The sequence below is a fragment of the Lampetra fluviatilis genome, chromosome 5 (genome assembly GCF_964198595.1).
Source record: "Lampetra fluviatilis chromosome 5, kcLamFluv1.1, whole genome shotgun sequence".
NCBI classification, from domain to species: Eukaryota; Metazoa; Chordata; class Hyperoartia; order Petromyzontiformes; family Petromyzontidae; genus Lampetra; species Lampetra fluviatilis.
In genome coordinates this window covers 5439172-5461201 of record NC_136279.1, presented here as the reverse complement: position 1 = coordinate 5461201, position 22030 = coordinate 5439172, and the positions used below count along the sequence as shown (strand labels likewise).

General features: G+C 50.6%; 1 protein-coding gene across 1 annotated transcript in view; it reads left to right on the top strand.

Moving 5' to 3' along the window:
* ABTB3 (ankyrin repeat and BTB domain containing 3) overlaps nucleotides 1-21162 on the top strand; it is a 108762-nt gene extending 87600 nt beyond the window's left edge. The window contains exons 7-20 of the mRNA XM_078856253.1: nucleotides 8123-8275; nucleotides 8788-8953; nucleotides 9231-9320; nucleotides 9947-10048; nucleotides 10791-10887; nucleotides 12982-13117; nucleotides 13918-14141; nucleotides 14467-14651; nucleotides 16847-16952; nucleotides 17824-17926; nucleotides 18695-18782; nucleotides 19146-19214; nucleotides 20039-20152; nucleotides 20896-21162. Of these exons, the coding sequence (XP_078712379.1) occupies nucleotides 8123-8275; nucleotides 8788-8953; nucleotides 9231-9320; nucleotides 9947-10048; nucleotides 10791-10887; nucleotides 12982-13117; nucleotides 13918-14141; nucleotides 14467-14651; nucleotides 16847-16952; nucleotides 17824-17926; nucleotides 18695-18782; nucleotides 19146-19214; nucleotides 20039-20152; nucleotides 20896-21162 (1900 nt within the window). The remainder of the gene's footprint in view (nucleotides 1-8122; nucleotides 8276-8787; nucleotides 8954-9230; nucleotides 9321-9946; nucleotides 10049-10790; nucleotides 10888-12981; nucleotides 13118-13917; nucleotides 14142-14466; nucleotides 14652-16846; nucleotides 16953-17823; nucleotides 17927-18694; nucleotides 18783-19145; nucleotides 19215-20038; nucleotides 20153-20895) is intronic.
* Nucleotides 21163-22030: the final 868 nt, after the last annotated feature.

The window sequence follows — 22030 nt, the reverse complement described above, 5'->3', positions numbered from 1 at the left end:
AATCAAGGCGTGCATCTTTAGTTCTGTTTAATAAATGTGCATGTTCACCACCCCATCCGCCCACATTCTCGCATCCACACCCACTCCCCCTCAAACCTCTCTCCACCCCCTCCGACTGTGGCCATCCTTATCACGCTGTCACATTAGTTACAAATAATCATTTAAAGTCGCTTATGTAAGAAGCTTGTTTTGCGCGCGTGTCTCCACTACCCTGGCATCTTGTGATGACGATTAGCACGGTTGGCTACATGCGGTGCGAAAGAAGTTCAACATACATATATGATGATGATGATGATTGGGTTAACAATTTGTCCGAGGCAGATATAAGTTCCACTTTGGAATTTTTTGGTGAGGGTGGCGGTGGTGACGCAGTGGGGGAAATGTTTATTGTCAAGTTGTTTTGTAGCCAATCTTACCCACAAATAATGATGTAATTGTTGGCAACGGTATTGGTAAGCTGCGTGCTAAGCTTTATAATGATTGAATCAGGGATTTTGGAGTTCTTGTGAAAACATGTGAATTGTCTAGGGGCCAGGCATAACATTGACCAACTATTGGAATAACAATTAGTAACTATTTTCACTATTTATCTAAATTTTTTTAGTTTACTAGGTAAGGCCCACTGAGCTATATAGCTCTATTTCAAAAACGGCCTGGCCACAAATGATAGCTCAACAAAGTGGCTTATATCATTAGTATCCAAGCGCCAATGTTAACAATTGTAGATGAGAAAGAGGATGATGAAAACAATTAATTTTGACAAAGATTGAATAACGATGATGAAGACGAATGGGAGCTGTGAGCGGTCACTACAACAGTGGTTACATGCCTGGGGGTTTAATCACACTCGATATCACGCTGGGCCCCTCCGATCACATGGGGTGTGTTAGGTGTGCGCTGGAATCCCAGTGAGTGAGTGCGCGAGCGAGAGAGTGAATAACGGCAATTATTTTAAAATGTAAAAAAAAGAAGAGAAAATATTTTCACAAGCGCTGTGGGTCACGGTAAGTTGACGAAGCCAAACTGAGAAGTATTTGTATTGTTTAAGATTCAGTGGAAACACACACGTGGCTCAAACGGCCACACTAAGGCAACTTGTTAAACGTTCCATGAGAAGAATTACTAATGCCCCAAGTCATTATTCACGTCTGTCTGTACATCAACCGCTGGATGACGGTTTTACCGCACCTCCGTTTACCACGGTCGGCTACATACAGACAGAAGTTAAACGTACATACAAAACGAATCATGCAGGGGTTAGTTTAACACGTAGGCATTCGCGACCAATATCATCTATAATAGAGTTTTTTTTTTTGGTTAGTTCGCGTAAGTATAAATGTGTCGTTAAACCCGCCACCACCCGACGCAGCCAGTTAGAATCATCAGGCGGCACCCAAATCTGGCTGTCGCCTGATGATGCCGGTTGTAATTACTGGCGAAACGTCGTACTCAGATTGTAAACGTTGTGGCTTGGCTCTCCAACACACCCGTGTGCTGTTCTAGTAACGAATTGGCACGTTCTCTTTACGTGACAAACCTTACTGATTGGCTGTGTTGGGTGGTGGTGGGTTTAACGACCTGTGTTATGCATGCAGGGGTTGTTTTGCTAGACATCGCCAAGCTGGGCAGTGCAGGCTCGTGATGAATAACATGCACAAGCATTAAAGTTCAGTCCAGTCATGGATTTTGCTGCACTCCCCTCTGCCACCCATCATGTGGCCCCGCAAACTCTACAACAATCTGGTTGTGCATGCTGATCACCCAACTAAGCACTACCCAGGCTCAGTACTGCTTGCTTTCTGAGATCTGATGAGGCCAGATGCATTCTGGGTGATTGCGATGACCGTGTGTTTAGTTTTCTCATTTCGGTCAGCCTTGCGATCAGTGAGCTGGTCACCTGGTTGATGGTGATCCTGCTGAGTGGACAGTCAGCGCCGATAAGCAAAATTGTTGTATCAAAGGTAATTTATTATGGAAATGTCGACCTCATTCACATGATCTTAAGTTGTTCACACTACCTCATCTATTGAAATTGGTGACGCAGTTTAGATTGGCCGTCATTTATATCTTTCAGATGTTTTCGTGCCATCATTGGTGGCCGTACTCGCTAAACTGTAAAGTCCAGGTTAGCTGTGGGTGGTTTCAACTTGGATTTAAACGCCGTATGAAGTCAGGCTGCTTTAGTTCCCTGCCATAAGCATCCACCTCCAGAATCACCCAGACAAGTTGATGCAAATCAAGACTCACAAACACAGCAACATGAGGCAGGAAAACACATTTCCTGCCTCAATATGCATCCAAGTGTTCTGAAGCGTTTGAGCAAAGGGCAGTGGTTGTTGACTTTAAGTGAACGTAATGTCATGCCATGCCCAGTAATAGATGTTTTTTGTTTGTATTCTCTTTCGGCTCAATCAGTTAAAGTCAAAATTCAGAGCAAGCCAACCCCTCTCTTTCCCTCCCCCGCTTGAAACATCCATAGAGAAACATTGAGCACAGAAACGTCTACTGGCGTTCACAAGTGTGTGTTTATTCCAGTAAGTTTTTTTTGCATACAGATTGAGAAATATATTCTTGGTTCTTTCGGTAAAGTCACGTAGAAGGGAAATAATAAAATAATATAAATATAAAACAATAAAAATTCTCACGACGTTTCGACTGCAACACACTTTTTTCAAATTTTCTTCCTGTGGATTTCACACCTGATGATTGCTCGTGTTGCAGTCGAAACGTCGTGAGAATTGTTATTGTTTTATATGTATATTATTTAATTATTTCCCTTCTACGTGACTTTACCGAAAGAACCAAGAATATGAATCCCTGCAGTCACGAAAGCTTTAAATCAAGATTGAGAAATATCGACAAACGTTTATTATTGATCGCGGGTCGAGGACGGTGGGGACCGGGAAGTGGTTCAGATACCGCTCGCCCCGCATGATAGCCACGGCGGGGAGTCAAACTCAGGTGGCTGTAGGGCTCATCGCCACCGTCTGCTGCCGACTGCTTCACCACACCTCCACGCGCAAGAATAACCGAGCTGTCAGACGCTCACCGACTTTGTGGGCTTCTTCACCAGAACGATTGGATGCTCGTAACGTTCGTCTTTTGGTTTGACGTTTACGCGGGAGGAAGTCCAATCACTTGGAGAATGACACTCGGGCTCCACGATACTGCGCAGATTGTTTATTGGACACCTACTTGCTGTACTGTCGCCCACATGCAACCGCCTCGTCGTTCAGCCGTTGGGTGTCTCATGCGCATCATCATCGTCGTCATGACTCTGCATCACTATTGGGACATTCACGTCCAGACGATGGCGACTTACAATGACCTTTCGCAATTCCCCAAATGTGTTTAGGTCCATCCGGTTAAGTATCCTTTTGGCACTTCCATTTATTTAACAGGCCTTCCCATAAGACGCATATATATCGAGAGAGAGAGGGATGGGGGAAGTTTCAGCACTTATATAATCGATTAATGGACTGAAAGTAATCAATATCTTTTAGACTAAAAAAAAAATCACAGTTGTGTTCGCAGTAAAATGTCCCAACCATTAAAAGCCTGGCGATGGTAAATGGCAGCTGTCTCACACGACAAACAGCCACGATGACATTCCCGGCACCGGAGCGACGGAGCCACAGATGGGGGAGTGGGAGGGGTGCTCCTTGTAAAGATGATGGAGCTGCGTTGCATCTGTGGTGTGTGTGTGACCAGTGTGTGTGTGTGGTGTGTGTGTGACCAGTGTGTGTGTGTGTGGTGTGTGTGTGTGGTCAGTGTGTGTGTGATGTGTGTGTGACCAGTGTGTGTGTGGTGTGTGTGTGTGGTGTGTGTGTGTGATGTGTGTGTGTGGTGTGTGTGTGTGTGGTGTGTGTGTGACCAGTGTGTGTGTGTGGTGTGTGTGTGTGGTGTGTGTATGTGACCCGGCCACGAAGTGACGAGGAGTGAGGGTTAGCGTGCCACGCTCCGAATTCGAAGACAACCGAGGGCCGAGACGTCTTGAGACGTCACGGGGGGGGGGGGGGGGGGTGCAACGTGGAGACGCGTTGTCGTTGATGCATGTTGTTGTTGTTGATGTTGTTGTTTGTTGTTGTTGATGTTTGTTGTTGATGTTGTTTGTTGATATTGTTGTTGATGTTGTTGATGTTGCTAATGTTGTTGTCGTTGATGTTGTTGTTGATGTTTGTTGATGTTGTTGTCGTTGATGTTGTTGTTTGTTGTTGATGTTGTTGTTGATGTTGTTGTTGTTTGACGGACTGAAATTTCGCCGGCGTGCTTCGGTCGACACATGCGAGCGGTCCAAAAGAACGGTGACAGAGGGTCGACGTCGTCGTCGTTGTTGTTGTCGATGTCGTCGTCGTTGTTGTTGTCGTTGTTGTGGTTATTGTTGTTGTGGGGGTCTGGGCTGGGCTCGTGACACGGTGGGAGTCCGCCCGGGGTAGGGGGGGGGGGCAGGATTTTAGCAGGAAATCTCGCGCATTAACAAAGCGTAAACATTGACAATTACCCTAATGCAGGAAATGGCCCATCAGGTTCACGAGGGCAGTAAAAGCTCTCGGAAAAGTGTGGGGGGGGAGGGTTAATCCTTGGGGGGCAGGGGGGGGGAGAGGAGCATCCCCCAGGTGCCCTCCAGCCCCACAGTCGGTGTCCGTCGTCCAAGCAGCAGAGGGATGAGATCCATGGAAGAGCTTGAAGCGACAACGTCGCTACGGGCGACCTGGGGAACGTCGAGACATTTCTTTTGCTGTTGTTTAAGGATACAATACAATGCTGTGTACAATACACAATATCGTATTGTATCCTTAATCCTTAAACAATACAATATATATGGTACTGTATACTCAATACAATATTGTATACAATATATTTAGGGTGTTACAATATTTTGATCATGGTTTAATATGTAACAAACATTTAATTTGGTTCTTACCCCCCCCCCCCCCCAATCCCTTAATGGTTGGCTTCGCCCGGTGCGAAAGAAGTTCACCATACACACATACAACAGAAATTGACCAAACAGACCAAAAAAAAAGCATTTCGATCAGGCTCAATATCATTTGTGGGAAGGAAAAAAAGTGGCTGTCCTCTGGCATCAACGCTCTTGCTCGCCCAATCCTTCCCAATCGACAGCGAAGAGTCCAACTCCTCTTAACCGACGAACCATCACCAGCCGAGGGAGTTCTTGCTGCGAGCTGGTCAGCCAGCAGAGAGCGGAGGAGCGGCCAAGTCCGTGGTTGTGCTGCACGCATCTACGCTCCCCCACCTCACAAACTTCACAAACACCTGGGCACTGACTCGGGACGCGTTCGTGAGTCGAGGCTGGGGCCGGTGCTCATCCAGGCAGCGGATTCACCAACGGGGCTGTGCATGTATGGTCGAGAATGCATTCTGAATAACTCGTAGCAGCAGCAAGCAGCAGTGATATGAGGGCGGTGGTGGGCAGTGTTGCTGTCGCCAGTAGCTGCTGCATGCGCTGTGAGAAACGGGGAGCCGCGCAGTGAATGGGATGGGAGGAAGAGATAAGCGATGATAATGAGGCCCTCCCAGCTCTGTTTATCTTTATTACCGAATACGTCCGCTGTGATGTACGCGCCCTTACGTAAACACGGCAGCCTTATTAAAGGCAAGCAGCTTCTTGTGCTTACCCCCCCCCCCACAATGCACCCCCGCCCCTCCTCCTCCAGTAAATCATTAGGACCTTGTGTTTATTTTCCTATTTCCATTTCATTTTAATTTTTCTGGAACCACATCTTGCCCAATGGATGCGAGCAGTTTAAAAGTTCTCACGGGCAACGGGGCCGAGATGCGCGCGCGCGCGCGCGCGCAACAACGCGCGCGCGCAACAACGCGCACGCGCAACAACGCGCACGCGCGTGACGACGTGATGTGCAAGACACGATGGGACAGCGGCCGGCAATCAAAAGTAACAAGAAGAGCGATTTTTAAAAAAATCGAATTTGGCAAAAACGACTCAATACTTCAAGGGTCGCCAATGCGCGTGCCCAACGTGACGAAGCGGCCGCTTGAAGAGCCGCACGCGGCTCCGGAGCCGCGGGTTGCCTAGCTCCTGCGACAGGGAGGACCGATCCTGCGGTCAACGGCCGCACATGTCGCTGTCGAGAAATCACCTCTTGTTGTCGTGTTATGTTGTAATCCTTCCTCCACTAAGCGGCGGTGATGTGACCACAGTGCTTGCGTCGCGCTCGATGCACTTTGAGGGTTTCACGTGAAGTGTTTAAGGCTCGCCCGGTACGAGGTCACGGGACAGACCCGGGGGGGTTATGGGTTATGGGATGACACGGCCCTGTATGCACAGAGAGACGCACGTACATTCATCTGACCAAACATGCGGCACATTGTAAAATAAATATTCTCCATTCGGCTTTAGTTCTGGAATATCTATGCAAATGACATTGTTGAGAACCTACGAATATTATGTCCGGATTTACCAAAATGCGCACAAATCCCAGTGGTGGCATGGTGGTTAGCGCGCTGCACTCTGAAGACTGCGATCTGGGGAATCAAATTTCTGGTCATGGCCAACATCAGTTTCTGAGTCCTGGGTCTTGGGCCCTTCCCGTCACCGACCCGCACTGACCAGCTTGGTGAAGTTTGGTCGAAACACCTTCATGGCCGAAACAATAAGAATAAGGCCCTCATCCAGCAGTAGATACGTGATTGAAATCAACAATGAGTGCGTGAATGATAACGTTCATTGGCACGGTCCCTCGGCTCTTTTACGAGCCAGTTGTGTCCGGAAATAGTGGTGAAAAGCACAACATTGCGATAGCAAGGGGCCCAGTTTTACCACAGGACGACCACGTATGACCTCTGACTAACTAGCATTTGTTTTATCCACCCCAGAAGGATTGACAGGCTGGGTGAAACCCTGGCCCAGATTTCTATTCGCGGTTTTGTGCGGTAGGAGTCGAGCGTTGTTAACGACGGTGCCTGATAGATCGCCCTGATACTGCAGTGATAATGCTGATTGTGTTTGTGATCGTAACTACAGTGATAACATGGATAATACAATTCATGAAAGTAAACTATTCTCGTCAGAGCCAGCCAGATTAACAGTGATTAATTCAACAAGCCTGAATCTGCTGATGAGACACTGTATGTGAAATAACCGGTCCAGATCTTGACTTAAAGCTTTCGTGACTGCAGGAATTCATATTCTTTGGGTCTTTCGGTAAAGTCACGTAGATAGAATAAAATAATAAAAATGAAAATGAAAGTAAAGTGAATAAAATGTTATTGTAAAAAGAAAATGAAAATAAAGTGAATAAAATGTTATTATTTTTATTCACTTTATTTTCATTTTTATTATTTAATTGTTCTATCTACGTGGCTTGACCGAAAGACCCAAAGAATATGAACCGGTCCAGAGTTTGCTTGTCTTGGTACGATGCTGCTGAAATGGACTCCCAGAAGGCCGAGCGGCTGATGGGTGTGTGTAAGAAATGCCTTCGTTTTGTTTACACCGAGAGACGGAATGTGTGGAGACATATCGTGTGCTTATTTACTTTGTTATTTGAATTCTCCAAGACGATGCTCATGATACGTTTGAGTTGTAGTTTAGCAAACAGCGCGGTCGGTGGACAATATCAGGCGCTGATGGCTGAGAGGGGGACCTCTAGTGGCCGGTCCAATTAAAACCAAAAAAAAACTTCGCCACAATCACCAACGATAGTTCCTAAACCCATCCTGCTAGCGCTACTCCCTGCCCCCGAGCTACGACCAGGCCTACCCCAACCCCTATCACTACCCCAACCCCTATCACTACCCCTATCACTATCCCTATCACTACCCCTATCACTACCCCAACCCCTATCACGACCCCAACCCCTATCACGACTCCTACCCCAACCCCTCCTTATCCACTCCCACCTGTTCTCCTGTCACCATAACTCCACCACCACTTTGAATAATAATACCAACCCCACTCATCTCGATCACTATCACCCCACGTACAAATTCCATAATTGCTTGTCGAGCGGCCCCTCTGAATTGGGGCCGCTCGATACAAATCGACACAAAACGATTCGCGAGAACATTTTAGTTGTTTTGTCGGCGGGTGAGGCCAGGTGTTTTTTTTCCTGACGGCCGCCGCGCGTGTCCCCCCCAGGCCGTTCGTGCTGCGGCCCCCGCTGATGGAGTGGATGCGCGTGGCGATGGCCCACGCGGCCCACCGGCGAGGCCTCACGGTGGACAGCGACGACGTGCGGCAGGCGGCGCGACTCTTCCTGCCCGGCGTCGACTGCGAGCCGCGCCTGCTCAAGTACGCGCGGTTAAACCCTGGCAATATACCTGCCCTTATTTTTCATACTGTGAGACTGGCAACAAAAGGTCACGTGACATAGCTGCCCCCCCCCCCCCCCCCCGAGTTATAATTGCTCTGATACGTGCATTGGCTTTGTGCTGTTCGCCTTTTGCCGTTCTGCGGTCTGACACTGGTGAGACTAGGCCATAAAGAAGGCTGCTGTCTCTGGTGTAGGCCAATCAGTTTCAAAGACAATGCCAAATATTATCAGAGCATGTTTTGCTTGCAAGTTCACCACAAGTACGTGTGGTTAATGCAGACAGGATTCCTTGCAAAAGGTGTCTGTTTGGTGTTTGAACATCTTAACACCTGTTTTATTGCCAGAAAGGGTAAAATATATTCTTATTGTTCATGCTTCTTTCGCACCGTTCGAAGCCAACCGCGCTAATCAGAGGTGTCCGTGTGTGTCTGTGGTGTGCGCACATTGCTGTGTGCACGCGCGCCTACCTGCGCGTGCGTCGTCAACGCAGGACGGACGACTGCTTCTGCGCCTGGCGCCGTCTCGACGCCCGGGCGGCCGAGGGCCGCTTCCTGCAGGACCTCGCGTTCCGGATGCTCAACTGCGGCCGCACGGACCTGGTGAAGCAGGCCATCGCCCTGCTGGGACCCGCCGGGGTCGACACGCTCAATGACCAGGTAGCTGGTTGCGGCCAAGGGGAAAAGAAAGAGATGGGTGCTCTAAATGTGCGCCCCGAAGGCACGTTAACCTCCTTATCTCTGCAATGAATGTTGAGACTGGTGTTGGGCAGCCCGGGACACACAGCTGAGATAAGAGCTATTTAGCGTGCTGTATTTGATTCTAACAGACGCGATTTTTTGTTTTTTACGCGGGCGAACGAAACGATGTTAATTGACGAGTCGACGCGTCGTTTACATCTCTAATGCGTCCGCGGGTGTGTTCGTCTTTGTGAAGGGCATGACCCCGCTGATGTACGCCTGCGCATGCGGGGACGAGGCCATGGTGCAGATGCTCATCGACGCCGGCGCGAGGCTGGACATGGAGGTGCTTGCTTGCACAGCACACACATTGTTCACACTATAGACACGCTGCACACACTGCATACACCGTGCAGACCAAGCGCACCCACACAGCACACACTGCACAAGTCACAAATTTGGACCTTGACGCTGCACACTATGGCCTGCCACCCTTACGGATGACGTCACGGGATCTCTGACGTCCACTGTGAAGCGGACGACGCGTGGCTCTTGTCCCGTTACTGCTCACCGGAGCATTGACCAGGGAGGCCGCCCCATTCGAAGCCGTGGACATCGGCAACAAAGCGGCGAACGCACTACCACCGCCTGGTCTGCAGGAGGTCGTGGCTTCGATCCAGACCCTGACGCCTGCTGTATATTTGTAGTTTGCGTGTTGTTTTCCCCGTGGTCGCGTGGATTTTTATCCGGGTCCTCTGGTTTTTCCATCCACATTTAGCATCAACACGCGTTCAGAGATATTTGGCTGCTGTAAATTTCCACGTGATAAGCCACTTTGTTGAGCCATCACACGTGGTCAGGTCGCCTCTGAAAAAGAGCTCAGTAGCTCAGTTGGGGGTCTTACTGCCTGGTAAAATAAAATAAAAATCGTTTGATAGTTTTTAATTGCGTGTCTGTGTGCTCACATCTCAGGTGCCGGGAGACCCCCACGTGCTCCCGTCCGTGCACCCGGGCACGAGGCACTGGACGGCTTTGTCGTTCGCCACCCTGTACGGGCACCTCTCCATAGCCCAGGTATAATCAGGGGTCACGTGGCCGACCGGCCGGTGTCAAACAAACGTTCGTGCCAGGCAGCACCGCTGATTGGGTTGCAACCGTTAAGGATGCTTTAAATCTCCAAATGATGGGCCACTTTATTGAGATATCATTTGTGGCCAGGTCGCTTCTGAAAAATAAGTTAATACCTCAGTGGGCTTTGCCTTGTACAATGGGAATGGTTTAATTTCATTTGTATGTGTTTGGGTGATTTGTTTACCTTTCTTGAACTTTACACTCCTATCATGTTATCGTATTGTTGTTATAACATTCTTACCCGCCCCTACTGGACATGGAGCATAAACCATCACGCAAACTCCGGTCACTCTCACAGCGGCTTTTGGCTAACCATCATCTCAAAGACGGTGGTCACCGCATCGCGCTTTCAGAAGCGCTTCTGCAGCCGTCCGGAACACTCCTCCTTCCGCTGTAAGGAAGCCACTGGAGCAAGGCACTTTTAAATCTGAATTGAAAACTCGTTTCTTTAGAGCAGCTCTTTGTGTTCAGTTTGTTGTTCTTCCCCTGCACCGCCGATTAGCATGGTTGGCTACGTACGGTGCGAAAGAAGTTAAACATGCAAACATAAATACGTATCTCAGTCGGGAAGGCTAGCAACTCAGCCCATCGTCTCTTCCACGGCCAACAAAAGTTGGGTCCGCTTCATGGGCAGCCTGTGAGCAACGGTTGTAATTAATCACCGTGACGTTTTGTGCTGCGGTAGCTGCTGCTGGAGGCCGGTGCCAACGTGGAGGGGTCACTCAAGGACACGGACGATCCCAACTACGCCGAGACGCCCCTGCAGCTCGCGTCGGCCGCAGGTCGGTGGAGCGAGCGTGCACGACCCTCGCCCGTGTACACGTCCACCTGTGACACCACGCTCGCTCTCGCGACACGCAAGGACAATTACCCCCCCCCGTGCAGCCTGTAACAGACTGTTGGGGCAAGTGCTGTTAGTGTGCACCTATTAAGGCCGGCACGGCACACGAGGGGGTGGGTGGCCAACACCACGCCCGGCCGCCTTTTTCTCCCTCGTGCCGACGTTTACACACACAGCACGTGGAACTTATTTGAGGCCGAGTCGACCTACACACGCGCCTCCCGCGTACGCACCGTCATCGATGTGAACACCTTTCTCATCCGCACACCTCTCACGGCGCGCACACCCTTGCCTGCCTCTCTCACATGGGCTCAATGAATGTTTACATATCGATGGACACGTCCGCTGATGCGTCCACACCTCTTCACGCGCTCACTATTTCCGCAGCTCCCCAGTAACGTCCTGCACGCGGTTCTCTCGCTAGCTCGCTCGCTCGTCCGCACATCTCTCGAGTGCGCACCCTTTGCGTTTCGCACACGCACGCGACTCGCGCGTGCATCATCCACACGTGTACGCGCGAGATTAAAAACTCATTTATTTAGTACTGCTTTTTGTGTTTAGTCTGTTGTGCTTTCCCCGCACCTCCGAGATTAGCACAGCTGGCTACGTACGTTGTGCCCGCGTCTGTCATGGACGCACACCTAGATAATCCGGCTGGATAGCCGATATCGACGTGGGTATCATGCATCTTGGCCAAGAATGTAGCTGTGGCTGCTGGCGATGGTAGAGCTGGGATTGGCGGACGACTGCTTCGCGTATCTCGACACGTGCACACGCTCGCCCGCACTCCCTCGCCTGCACGCACGTGAAGCCGCCACAAGAGACACGTTAGAGCTCAAATACATCTGGAGCCCAACATCGGCACTTGCTTTGACTTTGCGGGGATTTTGCTTACACGTCCAGTGACGACGTAGCTATCTGCGCAACATCTGCAAACGTGCCTGGGCGAGTCCCTTCGTGAGTGGTTGGGTTTTCTTTTGTTCCCTGGTACCCAGTACACACACACACATGCCTTGTGGTATTACTGTGGATCAATCATTGTCATAATCTCCCTGTGAGTTCTTGGATGTTTTTATCACGACCCGAGCAAGTTCGTCCAGTTCATCTCATCGACCACAACATAGCGGTTGCTTGATTGCGCTTGAAACAAACGTGCGTAGCCGCGCAGAGATACGCCGCCGTTGCTTTATCAGAGTTGGCAACGCGCGCAGGAATTTTAGTTTTTGTTTTGAGCTGTGATGCGAAGCGCGTGTGTCTGTGTGTGTATGGGGAGCGGTGGTGCAGCGGTTAGCACGCTGAGCTACGAACCCGGGGCCTCCCGGGTTGGCAATAGAAAATATGTGAAATGTGTGTGTGTGTAAGTGAAATGTGTGTGTATGTGAAATGTGTGTGTATGTGAAATGTGTGTGTGTATGTGAAATGTGTGTGTGTATGTGAAATGTGTGTGTATGTGAAATGTGTGTGTGTGAAATGTGTGTGTAAGTGAAATGTGTGTGTATGTGAAATGTGTGTGTGTGTATGTGAAATGTGTGTGTGTATGTGAAATGTGTGTGTATGTGAAATGTGTGTGTGTGTATGTGAAATGTGTGTGTATGTGAAATGTGTGTGTATGTGAAATGTGTGCGTGTATGTGAAATGTTTGTGTACGTGAAATGTGTGTGTATGTGAAATGTGTGTATGTGAAATGTGTGTGTGTGAAATGTGTGTGTGTGTATGTACGTTTTGGGGGAGATAGTAGTGTAGGGGTTAGCGTGCTGCGCTACGAACCCGGCGGCCCAAGTTCGAGTCCCACTCACGGCCAACACCGGTGACCATTATTTGAACCGGTCCTGGGCCTCTCCTAGGTGGACTCAGCGTCGAATGAGCACCTGGTGCGTTGTGTAAAAACATCGCCACTGGGGAGAGAAAGGCGGTCGGGCCCGGTGTTGGCCACCCACCCCCTCATGTACCGTGCCGGCCTTCATAGGTGCTACTCGCTAACAGCACTTGTTAAGGCTACACGGGGGAATGTTTGTCTTTCTTTGTATGTCGCCAGGTAATTACGAGCTGGTGAGCCTGCTGCTGGCGAAGGGAGCCAACGCGCTCGTGAGCACGGTGCAACGCAACGGCATCGCCGCCGCCACTCCAGGGGACATGAACTCCTTCAGCCAGGCAGCGTCACATGGGCACAGGTGAGACTGGGCTTGAGTGAGGGCAGGAGGCCACGCGCTAAATGTAGGTGAGACCGCGAGCTCCAGTGCAGCACTCTGGACTGCGTAGGTTTCCACGGTTGTTTTGAATAGCTGCTCCCGATGTGTTTTTAGATTGTACTGCGTGTTGGTCGGCAACAAAATGCTGACGTATCATTCTGCAGTAACACGCCCCGTGCCACTGCTCTGCAGTGACACGCCCGTGCTACTGTTCCGCACTCATTGAGCATGAGCTGAGTTAGTGAGTTTGCTTATGAGCAAGAATGTCTTTGTACAGTCATGTCCGACGACTGGGTGAGGCCGATCAAAATTGAATTGGAAGACCAAAGGCGAAATCTGAATAGCTTCTAAGTATTTTCGACTGGAACTTAAAACGTTACTTCCAAATATGGTACATTCAGAGCAACCATGCATGCGTGTATTTTGTTCGAATAATTAATATTACGTTGTCGGGGAACACAGAGCGTTTCTGCACTCACAGGTGCAAAGTGTCACTTCAATAAATGTGTTTTTCTTGAAAAATATCACAAGCCTCAGAACCATTCTCATACATTCCAGCTTTTAGCCTATAACAACGGCCACTTGTGAAAGGTATCCCAAAGTAAGAATATAAAGAACAACTCTGGTGCTGCCATTAACTCTTTCTGCAGCGCAAACCTCAACACACACATACGCACAGAACGCACAACACACGCCGCGTACGTTTAAAACAACCAATTGAACACAACGTCGAACGTGCGACGGCCGACCGTGACTGATGCCGCCACCGGCTGCCATTTCAGGAACGTCCTGCGCAAGCTGCTGTCTCAGCCCGAGAAGAAGCAGGAGGACGTGCTGTCGTTGGAGGAGATCCTCGCCGAGGGCGCGGGCGGCCCCGGGGATTTTGGCGTGGGGGTCTCGGCGGAGGGTCAGGGCGGACGGGTGAGGGTCAGGGCCCTGCAGGAGGCCATGTACCACAGCGCCGAGCATGGACACCTGGACGTCACCATGGAGCTGCGCGGCAAGGGTAAGAATCATTCTCATAGCCTGGTGTGTCTGTCTGTGTGTGTGCTCACTAGCGGTGTGTGAACATCACCACTGGGGAGACAAAGGCGGTCGGGCGCGGTGTTGGCCACCCACCCCCTCGCGCACCCTGCGGCCTTCATCGGTGTTCGCTAACAGCACTTGCCCCAACGTTCTGTTACAGGCTAAACGGGGGATCTTTGTACTTGCTCACTAACGGTGCTGCTTGCCCCAAGTGTCCGTTGAGGCCGTACGGGGGGATCTTCTGTGCGCCGTTTCATTCCGTGGCGTGTGCGGATGTCTACGTGCTGCGTGTGCCACGTGTGCAGACGTGCCGTGGACGCTGCACGTGTGGCTCGAGTCGCTGCACACGTCGTGCGTGCAGTCGCGCTCCGCGGTGACGATGGCGCTGCTCGACGAGTTTGCGAGCGTGCGCGCCGGCGGCGTCCACTTCACGGAGCTCATGCTGGCGCGCGGGCTGCCCCTGCTCTTCGACATGCTGCGAGGCCAGCAGGTAACGGGCTGGAGGGGGCGGGGGGGGCGTCGGTTAACCTCGGCCCACCAACGCGCTCGCGTGTGTATATGCGGGGTGCTTCAAAGAAATGTTAACACTTCAATGGGACTGTCGTATTTAATGGGAAAAGAACGGGTAATAATATACACTGTTACACGATAACAAATGCATGTTAATCGCTTCAAAAAGTCGAAGAGTCTCCACTTGTTCGCCATCGTTGTCAACGCGTGCCTGGAATCGTCTCCAGGTGGTCTCCAGAGCCCGGAGGCCACATTTCTTGTGGTGTCGTTGCAAATTCTTGGGTGTGTTCACATTTTTTTGAAGCACCCTGTATACAAGTGACCGTGTGATGATGATTTGTGGCTGACCGCGGTGAGGTTTAGTTTTACCGGTTGAGAACTAAAGAGAACGGGACAGGGCCTCATCTGAGACTTTGCGGGAGGTTGGGCGGTTGTGAGCGATGGGCTGATGTGGCACGAGCTGATTTGGAGCTGATTGGACTTGCCGACAACTGCAGCTTCCTGTTGAGGAGGCTCGTAAAAAGATGCTGCTGGGCAGTTTGAGGGCGCAGTTCCCCAACATTAAAGGAGGGTGGAGGAGTGATTGGACTTGCCGACAACTGGAACCTCCTGTTGAGGAGGCTCGTAAAAAGATGCTGCTGGGCAGTTTGAGGGCGCAGTTCCCCAACATTAAAGGAGGGTGGAGGAGTGATTGGACTTGCCGACAACTGGAACCTCCTGTTGAGGAGGCTCGTAAAAAGATGGTGCTGGGCAGTTTGAGGGCACAGCTCTCCAGCATTTAACGAGGGTGGAGGAATGGTGCTCGCAACAACGAGCAGAGCGCCGGGCGGCCTAAAACACGGAAAGTTGGTGCAGTGGGGAGCACAGGTGGTGCATCTGCCAGTCATCTCTATCACTTAACGCAAAACACATGGGTCCGTCCTGTGATCTACTGCCAGCGAACCTTCCATTTGATGAGGCCTCAAAGTGAACATAGCCTGGAACAAGCATCGTGGTGACGTCACCACCACGCGGTGGTGCATGGCAGTGATTGTTGTTGTTAACCTGGGTTTGTTAACCAGAGTATGTTAATTTTGGGCACATTCGTTAGTGAAGACTGCTCTGATTGCACTTTGCCCGAGAATCTACAAGAGGTTGTGTCACAATTGATTGCGATGAAATGTATAAAGTTCTAGATTTGAAGCTTTTGTGACTGCAAGGAATCATATTCTTAGGTTTTTTCGGTAAAGTCACGTAGGTAAAACATCAAAATTAATGAAAATAAAATAAAATAAAAACAAAAATCACGACGTTTCGGAGGCAACACAAGTCTCCGTCATCAGGTGGGACCGTCACAGCCGAATTAGCAGCTTGATGCAGCTAATTCGGCTGTGACGGTCCCACCTGATGACGGAGACTTGTGTTGCCTCCGAAACGTCGTGATTTTTGTTTTTATTTTATTTTATTTTCATTAATTTTGATGTTTTACCTACGTGACTTTACCGAAAAAACCTAAGAATATGTATAAAGTTGCTTGCTTAAGGAACGTCAAAGTAACTAAGTGTGTATCGTGTGGCATGAAACCCAGTTTCACATCAGTGCAGACTGTGATGACAATTGTAATTACCACGTGGTGTTCTTATGGTGTACTTCGCAGCACGCACGTATGTGTATGAATGAACTTGTTTGTGTACAACAGGGGGTGCGTAACCTGTTCCCTACTTAGGGCTGAATAGAACTTTCAAATACCTTTGGCAAGGCCACACGTGAATTCACACACACACTTACCGCAGTCACTTCTGCCAATGCAGTGACATAAGTGACTGAGCGCGACGTGGAAATTAGCAACACGTCATTGCCCGGTCAAAATTATCTCCCCCCCCCCTCCTCTCAGTACCCATTTCCTCCAGCTAAAGGCGCTCGCAGCGACGGTTAAATATAAGAGTATGGATTCCTGCAGTCACGAAAGCTTCAAATCAAGGTTAAATATCGTTTGCACGCCGTTTCGAAGTGGTAGGCCTCGTGTGGCCGTGGGCCATGTGGCATGGGGTCGGCTGCAAGGCACAGGCCGGAGACTCCCTCTCACCTGGCGCGGTTATGATCATTTCTGCGCTCGTAAAAAACGTGGTGCTTTATTTTTATGCGTGGCTTTTGCGTCTGCTCGTTGTGTGCGTGCGCGCGCGTGTAAACCACCAGAACGAGGCGATCACGCAGAGAGTCGCCGACATCCTCAGCCAGTGCTACGGAGCGCAGCCTGTGCCCCAGATCCCCGAGGACCACACCCCGTTGGGGGCCCGGCTCGGTACGTGCGCGTGTACGTGTGCGTGCGTGCGTGTACGTGTGCGTGTGTTGAACTTCTTTCGCGGAAGTGTAGCTGTTAGCAAGCTGCCCTACTGACCCGGCGACCCGGGTTCGATTCGCCGCTCATGGCCAACACCAGTGACGATTATAATCTAAACCAGTCCTGGGCCTCCCCGAGGTCGACCCAGCCACGAATGAGCACCTGGTGCGGTTGTGGGGAGACAAAGGCGGCCGGGCGTGGTGCTGGCAAGGTATAGAAACCGTTTTACGTTCTGGAGCCCAGTCCTAGAACGTGAGGCTTCTACAAGGACACCACGCTATTTTTGTCACCTACGACGTCAGGTTCAAAGTTTTGCACACCACACATTCTGTATAAACCGTTGCGATATTCCGGTCCACTGATGAATAATCTCGAGATGTACAAACTCACACGCATCTGAGTTTGAATGCAGAGAGACTTGGGGATCCCGGTAGTTCACAAAGACTGAAACGAGTGGGGGCTACTCATTCTCACGACGAAGCATTGGCGCTTGTTGTTTATTGGACGTTGCTCGTGTGTGTAAATTAACGTCGCTTACTTAACCTGGGTAAAGCCTCACTGATTCGCAAGACTCATTCTCAAAGAGGGTCCTGCATTGGTGATGTTTGGCCGTTTCCGTCAGTTGATTTGTTTGGCCCTCGCGTCGGAGCCCAAAAAAAACCCAGAGTGCCCGGAGAACATCCACCACGTGTATGAGGCAGGGGGGCGGGGGGCAATGCTCAACACTGCCATCTGCTGGCCAGAGCCCACATCGGTGTCGGAATCTTCGCGGTGCGGCTGACGCCACTTAACCGACACTCACTCTCCCGCCGCAACCCGTGGGCGCTCGCAGACCCGCACTTCGTCAACAATCGGGAGATGTCGGACGTGACGTTCATAGCCGAGGGCCGCCCTCTCTACGCCCACAAGGTGCTGCTCGTGACCGCCTCGCCACGGTAAGACACCCGCCGCTGCCACGAAGTCGTGCAACGCCTGCCCAATCGTGCGCCTCGCGTTCATTCTGCCCTGGGAGGCCAAGCACCTGCGAATCGCTGTGCCTGACTTTTATCACGATGAGACTGATAATTGGTTCTTTACCCTTCTATCTGGCAACAAAACTGACACCTTTTTACAAGGAGTCATGTTTGCATAGACCGCAATACCTGCAGTCATAATACAAACAAAAGAACATAACTCTGATAATGTGCACTGTCCTTAAAGTTGATTGATCCACACCCGAGACAGCTTTCCTTAGAGCCTAGTCTCATATGGGTTGGACCAGATGACGCCAAAAGGCGCACAACTCAAAGACAATGCACCATCAGAGTATGAGAGCTCGGGTTAAGCATCTACACTATGGGAACCTCATTTGCCAGTAAAAAATATGATAATTGGTTCTTTACCCTTCTATCTGGCAACAAAACTGACACCTTTTTACAATGAGCTGTCTCGGGTGTGGATCAATCAACTTTAAGGACAGTGCACATTATCAGAGTTATGTTCCTTTGTTTGTATTATGACTGCAGGTATTGCGGTCTATGCAAACATGACTCCTTGTAAAAAGGTGTCAGTTTTGTTGCCAGATAGAAGGGTAAAGAACCAATTATCATATTTTTTACTGGCAAATGAGGTTCCCATAGTCACGATGAGACTGTAAAACAGAAAATAAAAACGACGTGCTGCACATTTCATACCCACAACCTCGCGCCTCGTCTGTCGTACAGATTCAAGGCTCTGTTGACCGGCGGGGGCTCTTCTGTGGATCAGTGTCGGAGCATTGAGATCGGGGAAATCAAATACCACATCCTCGAGGTGGGTCAGCAGTCACGTGTTGTTGATATGTGCGCATGTAATTGTACAAGTATGTATGCATTGAGGGTACAAAGTCTGGGATTTCACGAAAAGCTTCAGGACACCGGGACAGATTTTTATGGAACCGCTTGGACTCTGCGGTGCCAAACCTGGACTGCCCTATGTGCAGACACGCACCGGAAGGGCTAAGCAAAATATGTGAGTAGCGCAATTACGATAGCACTATTAAAGTAAACAAGGTAGCAAAGGTAAAGGTGCGACCCTGCAATTGCTCGTGCCACCGCTGGCAGAAGGACCCCCACTAGAGGCAAAAATAAATATATAAATGGAACCTTACACATTGCGCCCTGTTGTGTCTCACAGCTCTTAATGCGCTACGTGTATTACGGCGGCGTGGAGGAGGTCAAAATAGCAGACGAAGACATCTTGGAGGTAAGGAAAGGAGAGCAGAACTGGATCACTGACAGCGTGGCTCATGCCACCTGTCTTGTGTATACGTCATTGTATGTGTGCGCGTGCGGTTTTGTGATAATATTGCTGTACAAACGGTAAAAATGCGCAACTATCAGTTGTGTATCATAAACACCGATATTGAAATATAGTACGGTAGAGATGGCCGAGTTTAAGAAATCTGTTTAGATTATTAATTGTGAGTAATAAGCCAATAACTCCACTGGAAAGGGATTGGATGGGGCCTAGAAAATAATGCCATAAAACAATAGTAGTAATTCACTGACCTTCCATAAAGCCACTGGCAGATAAAAACCTCCTCATGCCATGTCAGACGTGGGGGTTGTTTGGCCGTGCCTCTCCACGCTGGTCAGCTGGCCAGTGCAGGTTGGTGAAGGAGGGAGAGCACACAAGTCCTGGTCGACAGTGGATTTTGATCATTCCCTTCCCGCTCGTGGCCAACATCAGTGACGGATATCTGATACAGTCCTGGTCCCCCCCTCGGTTCATATCACCTTCAATGCGTACCTGGAGCGGTGTGTAAACACCACCACGCCACCCTCTCGTATGCCATGCCGGTTTTCACAGGTGCTCGCTTAACCGCACTTGCCCAATAGTCTGTTAAAGGCTATACAGGGGATCTTTGTTTTTGTATGACTGTACGTTGGTCGCCTTTTATCGTGACAATGTTTGCCACTAGGAGGTGATTTGAGAAGCGAGTGTTGGCGACGGCATCATTGTCGTCATCGATCTCGACGACCTCTTGACCTCCGTGCCTGTGTACCCGTTTGCGTGCACGTGTGCAGCTCATGTCGGCTGCCAGCTTCTTCCAGCTCGACGCCCTGCAGCTCCACTGCGAGCAACTCTGCTCCCGCGCCATCTCCTACAGCAACGCTGCGGGCCTTTACCGTCACGCCAAGGCACGCGCAACCACTCGGCCAACCACATAACAGCAACAAAAAAGACGAAGGAATATCCCCCGTGTAGCCTTAGCAGACTGTTGGGGCGAGTGCTGTTAGCGAGCCCCTATGAAGGCCGGCACGGCACACGAGGGTGGGTGGGTGGCCTAGCACCACGCCCGACTGCCTTTGTCTCCCCAGTGGCGATGTTTTTACACACCGCACTCGTTTGAGGCTGAGTCCACCTAGGGGAGGCCCAGGACCGGTTCAGAAAATCGTCACTGGTGTTGGCCGTGAGTCAAACTCGGGTCACTAGGTTCGTAGTGCAGCGTGCTCACCTGCTACACGACCACTCCGCACATAATGAAATCAGGCTCAACAACTAAAACATCGCCACCACCAGCCACGATGGAAGCCGTTCGGCACTATGTCCGACGTTCCGCTCCGGGCCCCGGAAACTTCGTCGGTCCCTTCAACAGAAGGTTCTCGACGAAGCTCCCAGCGCGTGGGGCGAAACGTCGAACGACGCTCAGTCCGGCACATCCGCAAAAAACCCAAACGGTAGTACAATCCAAAGTGCGATACTATTATTAACGCCGCTGCTGATGCTGCTGATACTGCTGCTGATACTACTGCTGCTAATACTGCTGATGCTGATACTGCTGCTGCTATGACTGCTGCTCATGATGCTGTTGCTACTGATGTTGCTGCTGCTGATGCTGCTGCTGATTCTACTGCCGCTGCCGATGCTGTCACGGTTGCAGAAGGTGGGCGCCGGTCAGTTGGCTGTGTTCTGCGAGGGATACTTCCTCAAGCACATGCCATCGCTGCTGTCCGGCGAGGATGCCTTCCGGGCGCTGGTGCTGGGCCGCGGGGGCCGGGGAGGCCGGGCAGGGAGAGCGGGGCGAGTGGGGTCCAGTGGGGTGGGCGGGGGAGCTGGGGGGGGAGGAGGAGGGGTGCTCGCTGCACTGCATGCTACCCTCGCTGCTCGTATGCTGCAGCAGCAGCAGCAACAGCATGGACGCAAGTGAGCGATTGGTGGATATTTATTCAGAAGCGGACTGCACAAGACGGAGAGGGGGGGAGGGGGATGTGGCCGAGAGGACGTCCACCTGCACACGAGCTCGTTGCGGATGGAGCTCAGCTACTGGAGGGATCTTTATACGTCTCACAATCCTGAGAGATGGGGACGTCTTTGGTTGGGAGGGAGGGGTGAACTTCATCCAGCAGTGAGTGGATCACAGCCGACGATGATGATGATGAAGATCACCATCATTATGATGGACTAAATAATGGAGGAGCTACTGGTTTGATGCTTGGACATCAGATTACGTGGTCTATGCACGGCTGAAATGTATTGATAAGTCTGTGTTGTGGAAAACGAAATGGACATTTTGTGGGACGGGCAGCATTGTTAATATTTTATACCTTTGCGCACAACTGCGTGCATGCTCTGCGGACCGCTATTCCAGGTTCACCGAGTGAACAGACAGACATTCGGTGAGGTGGATGGCTAAGTGAAAAGGTAAGGGTGCAGCCCTGCAAGTGTCAAACACAACTGGTGATGGAAGGGCCTCCCCAAGAGCCCATGTGGAGGGTATTTGGCTGACTCCTCCTTGCCGGCCAGACGTCCTGGAAGAGGTGTCCGTATTCACGCTTTACCCAACAGCACGCGACCTGCCGATCGACGAAGTGAACACCTCGTTTGAATTATCTTCGCTGGTCAGAGTAACGGTGAAATGGAAAGGTGGTGAACATTTCAAATGAAAGGTTTGAAAGCGTGCTGCGCGGCTTGATGGATAGTCGTACAGAGAGCTTGCTGAATGGACAGCTAACGTTACCAGTCCGCGATGTGGACAATTCGTAGCGTGCAGCCATGAAGTACAATTAATGAGGCAG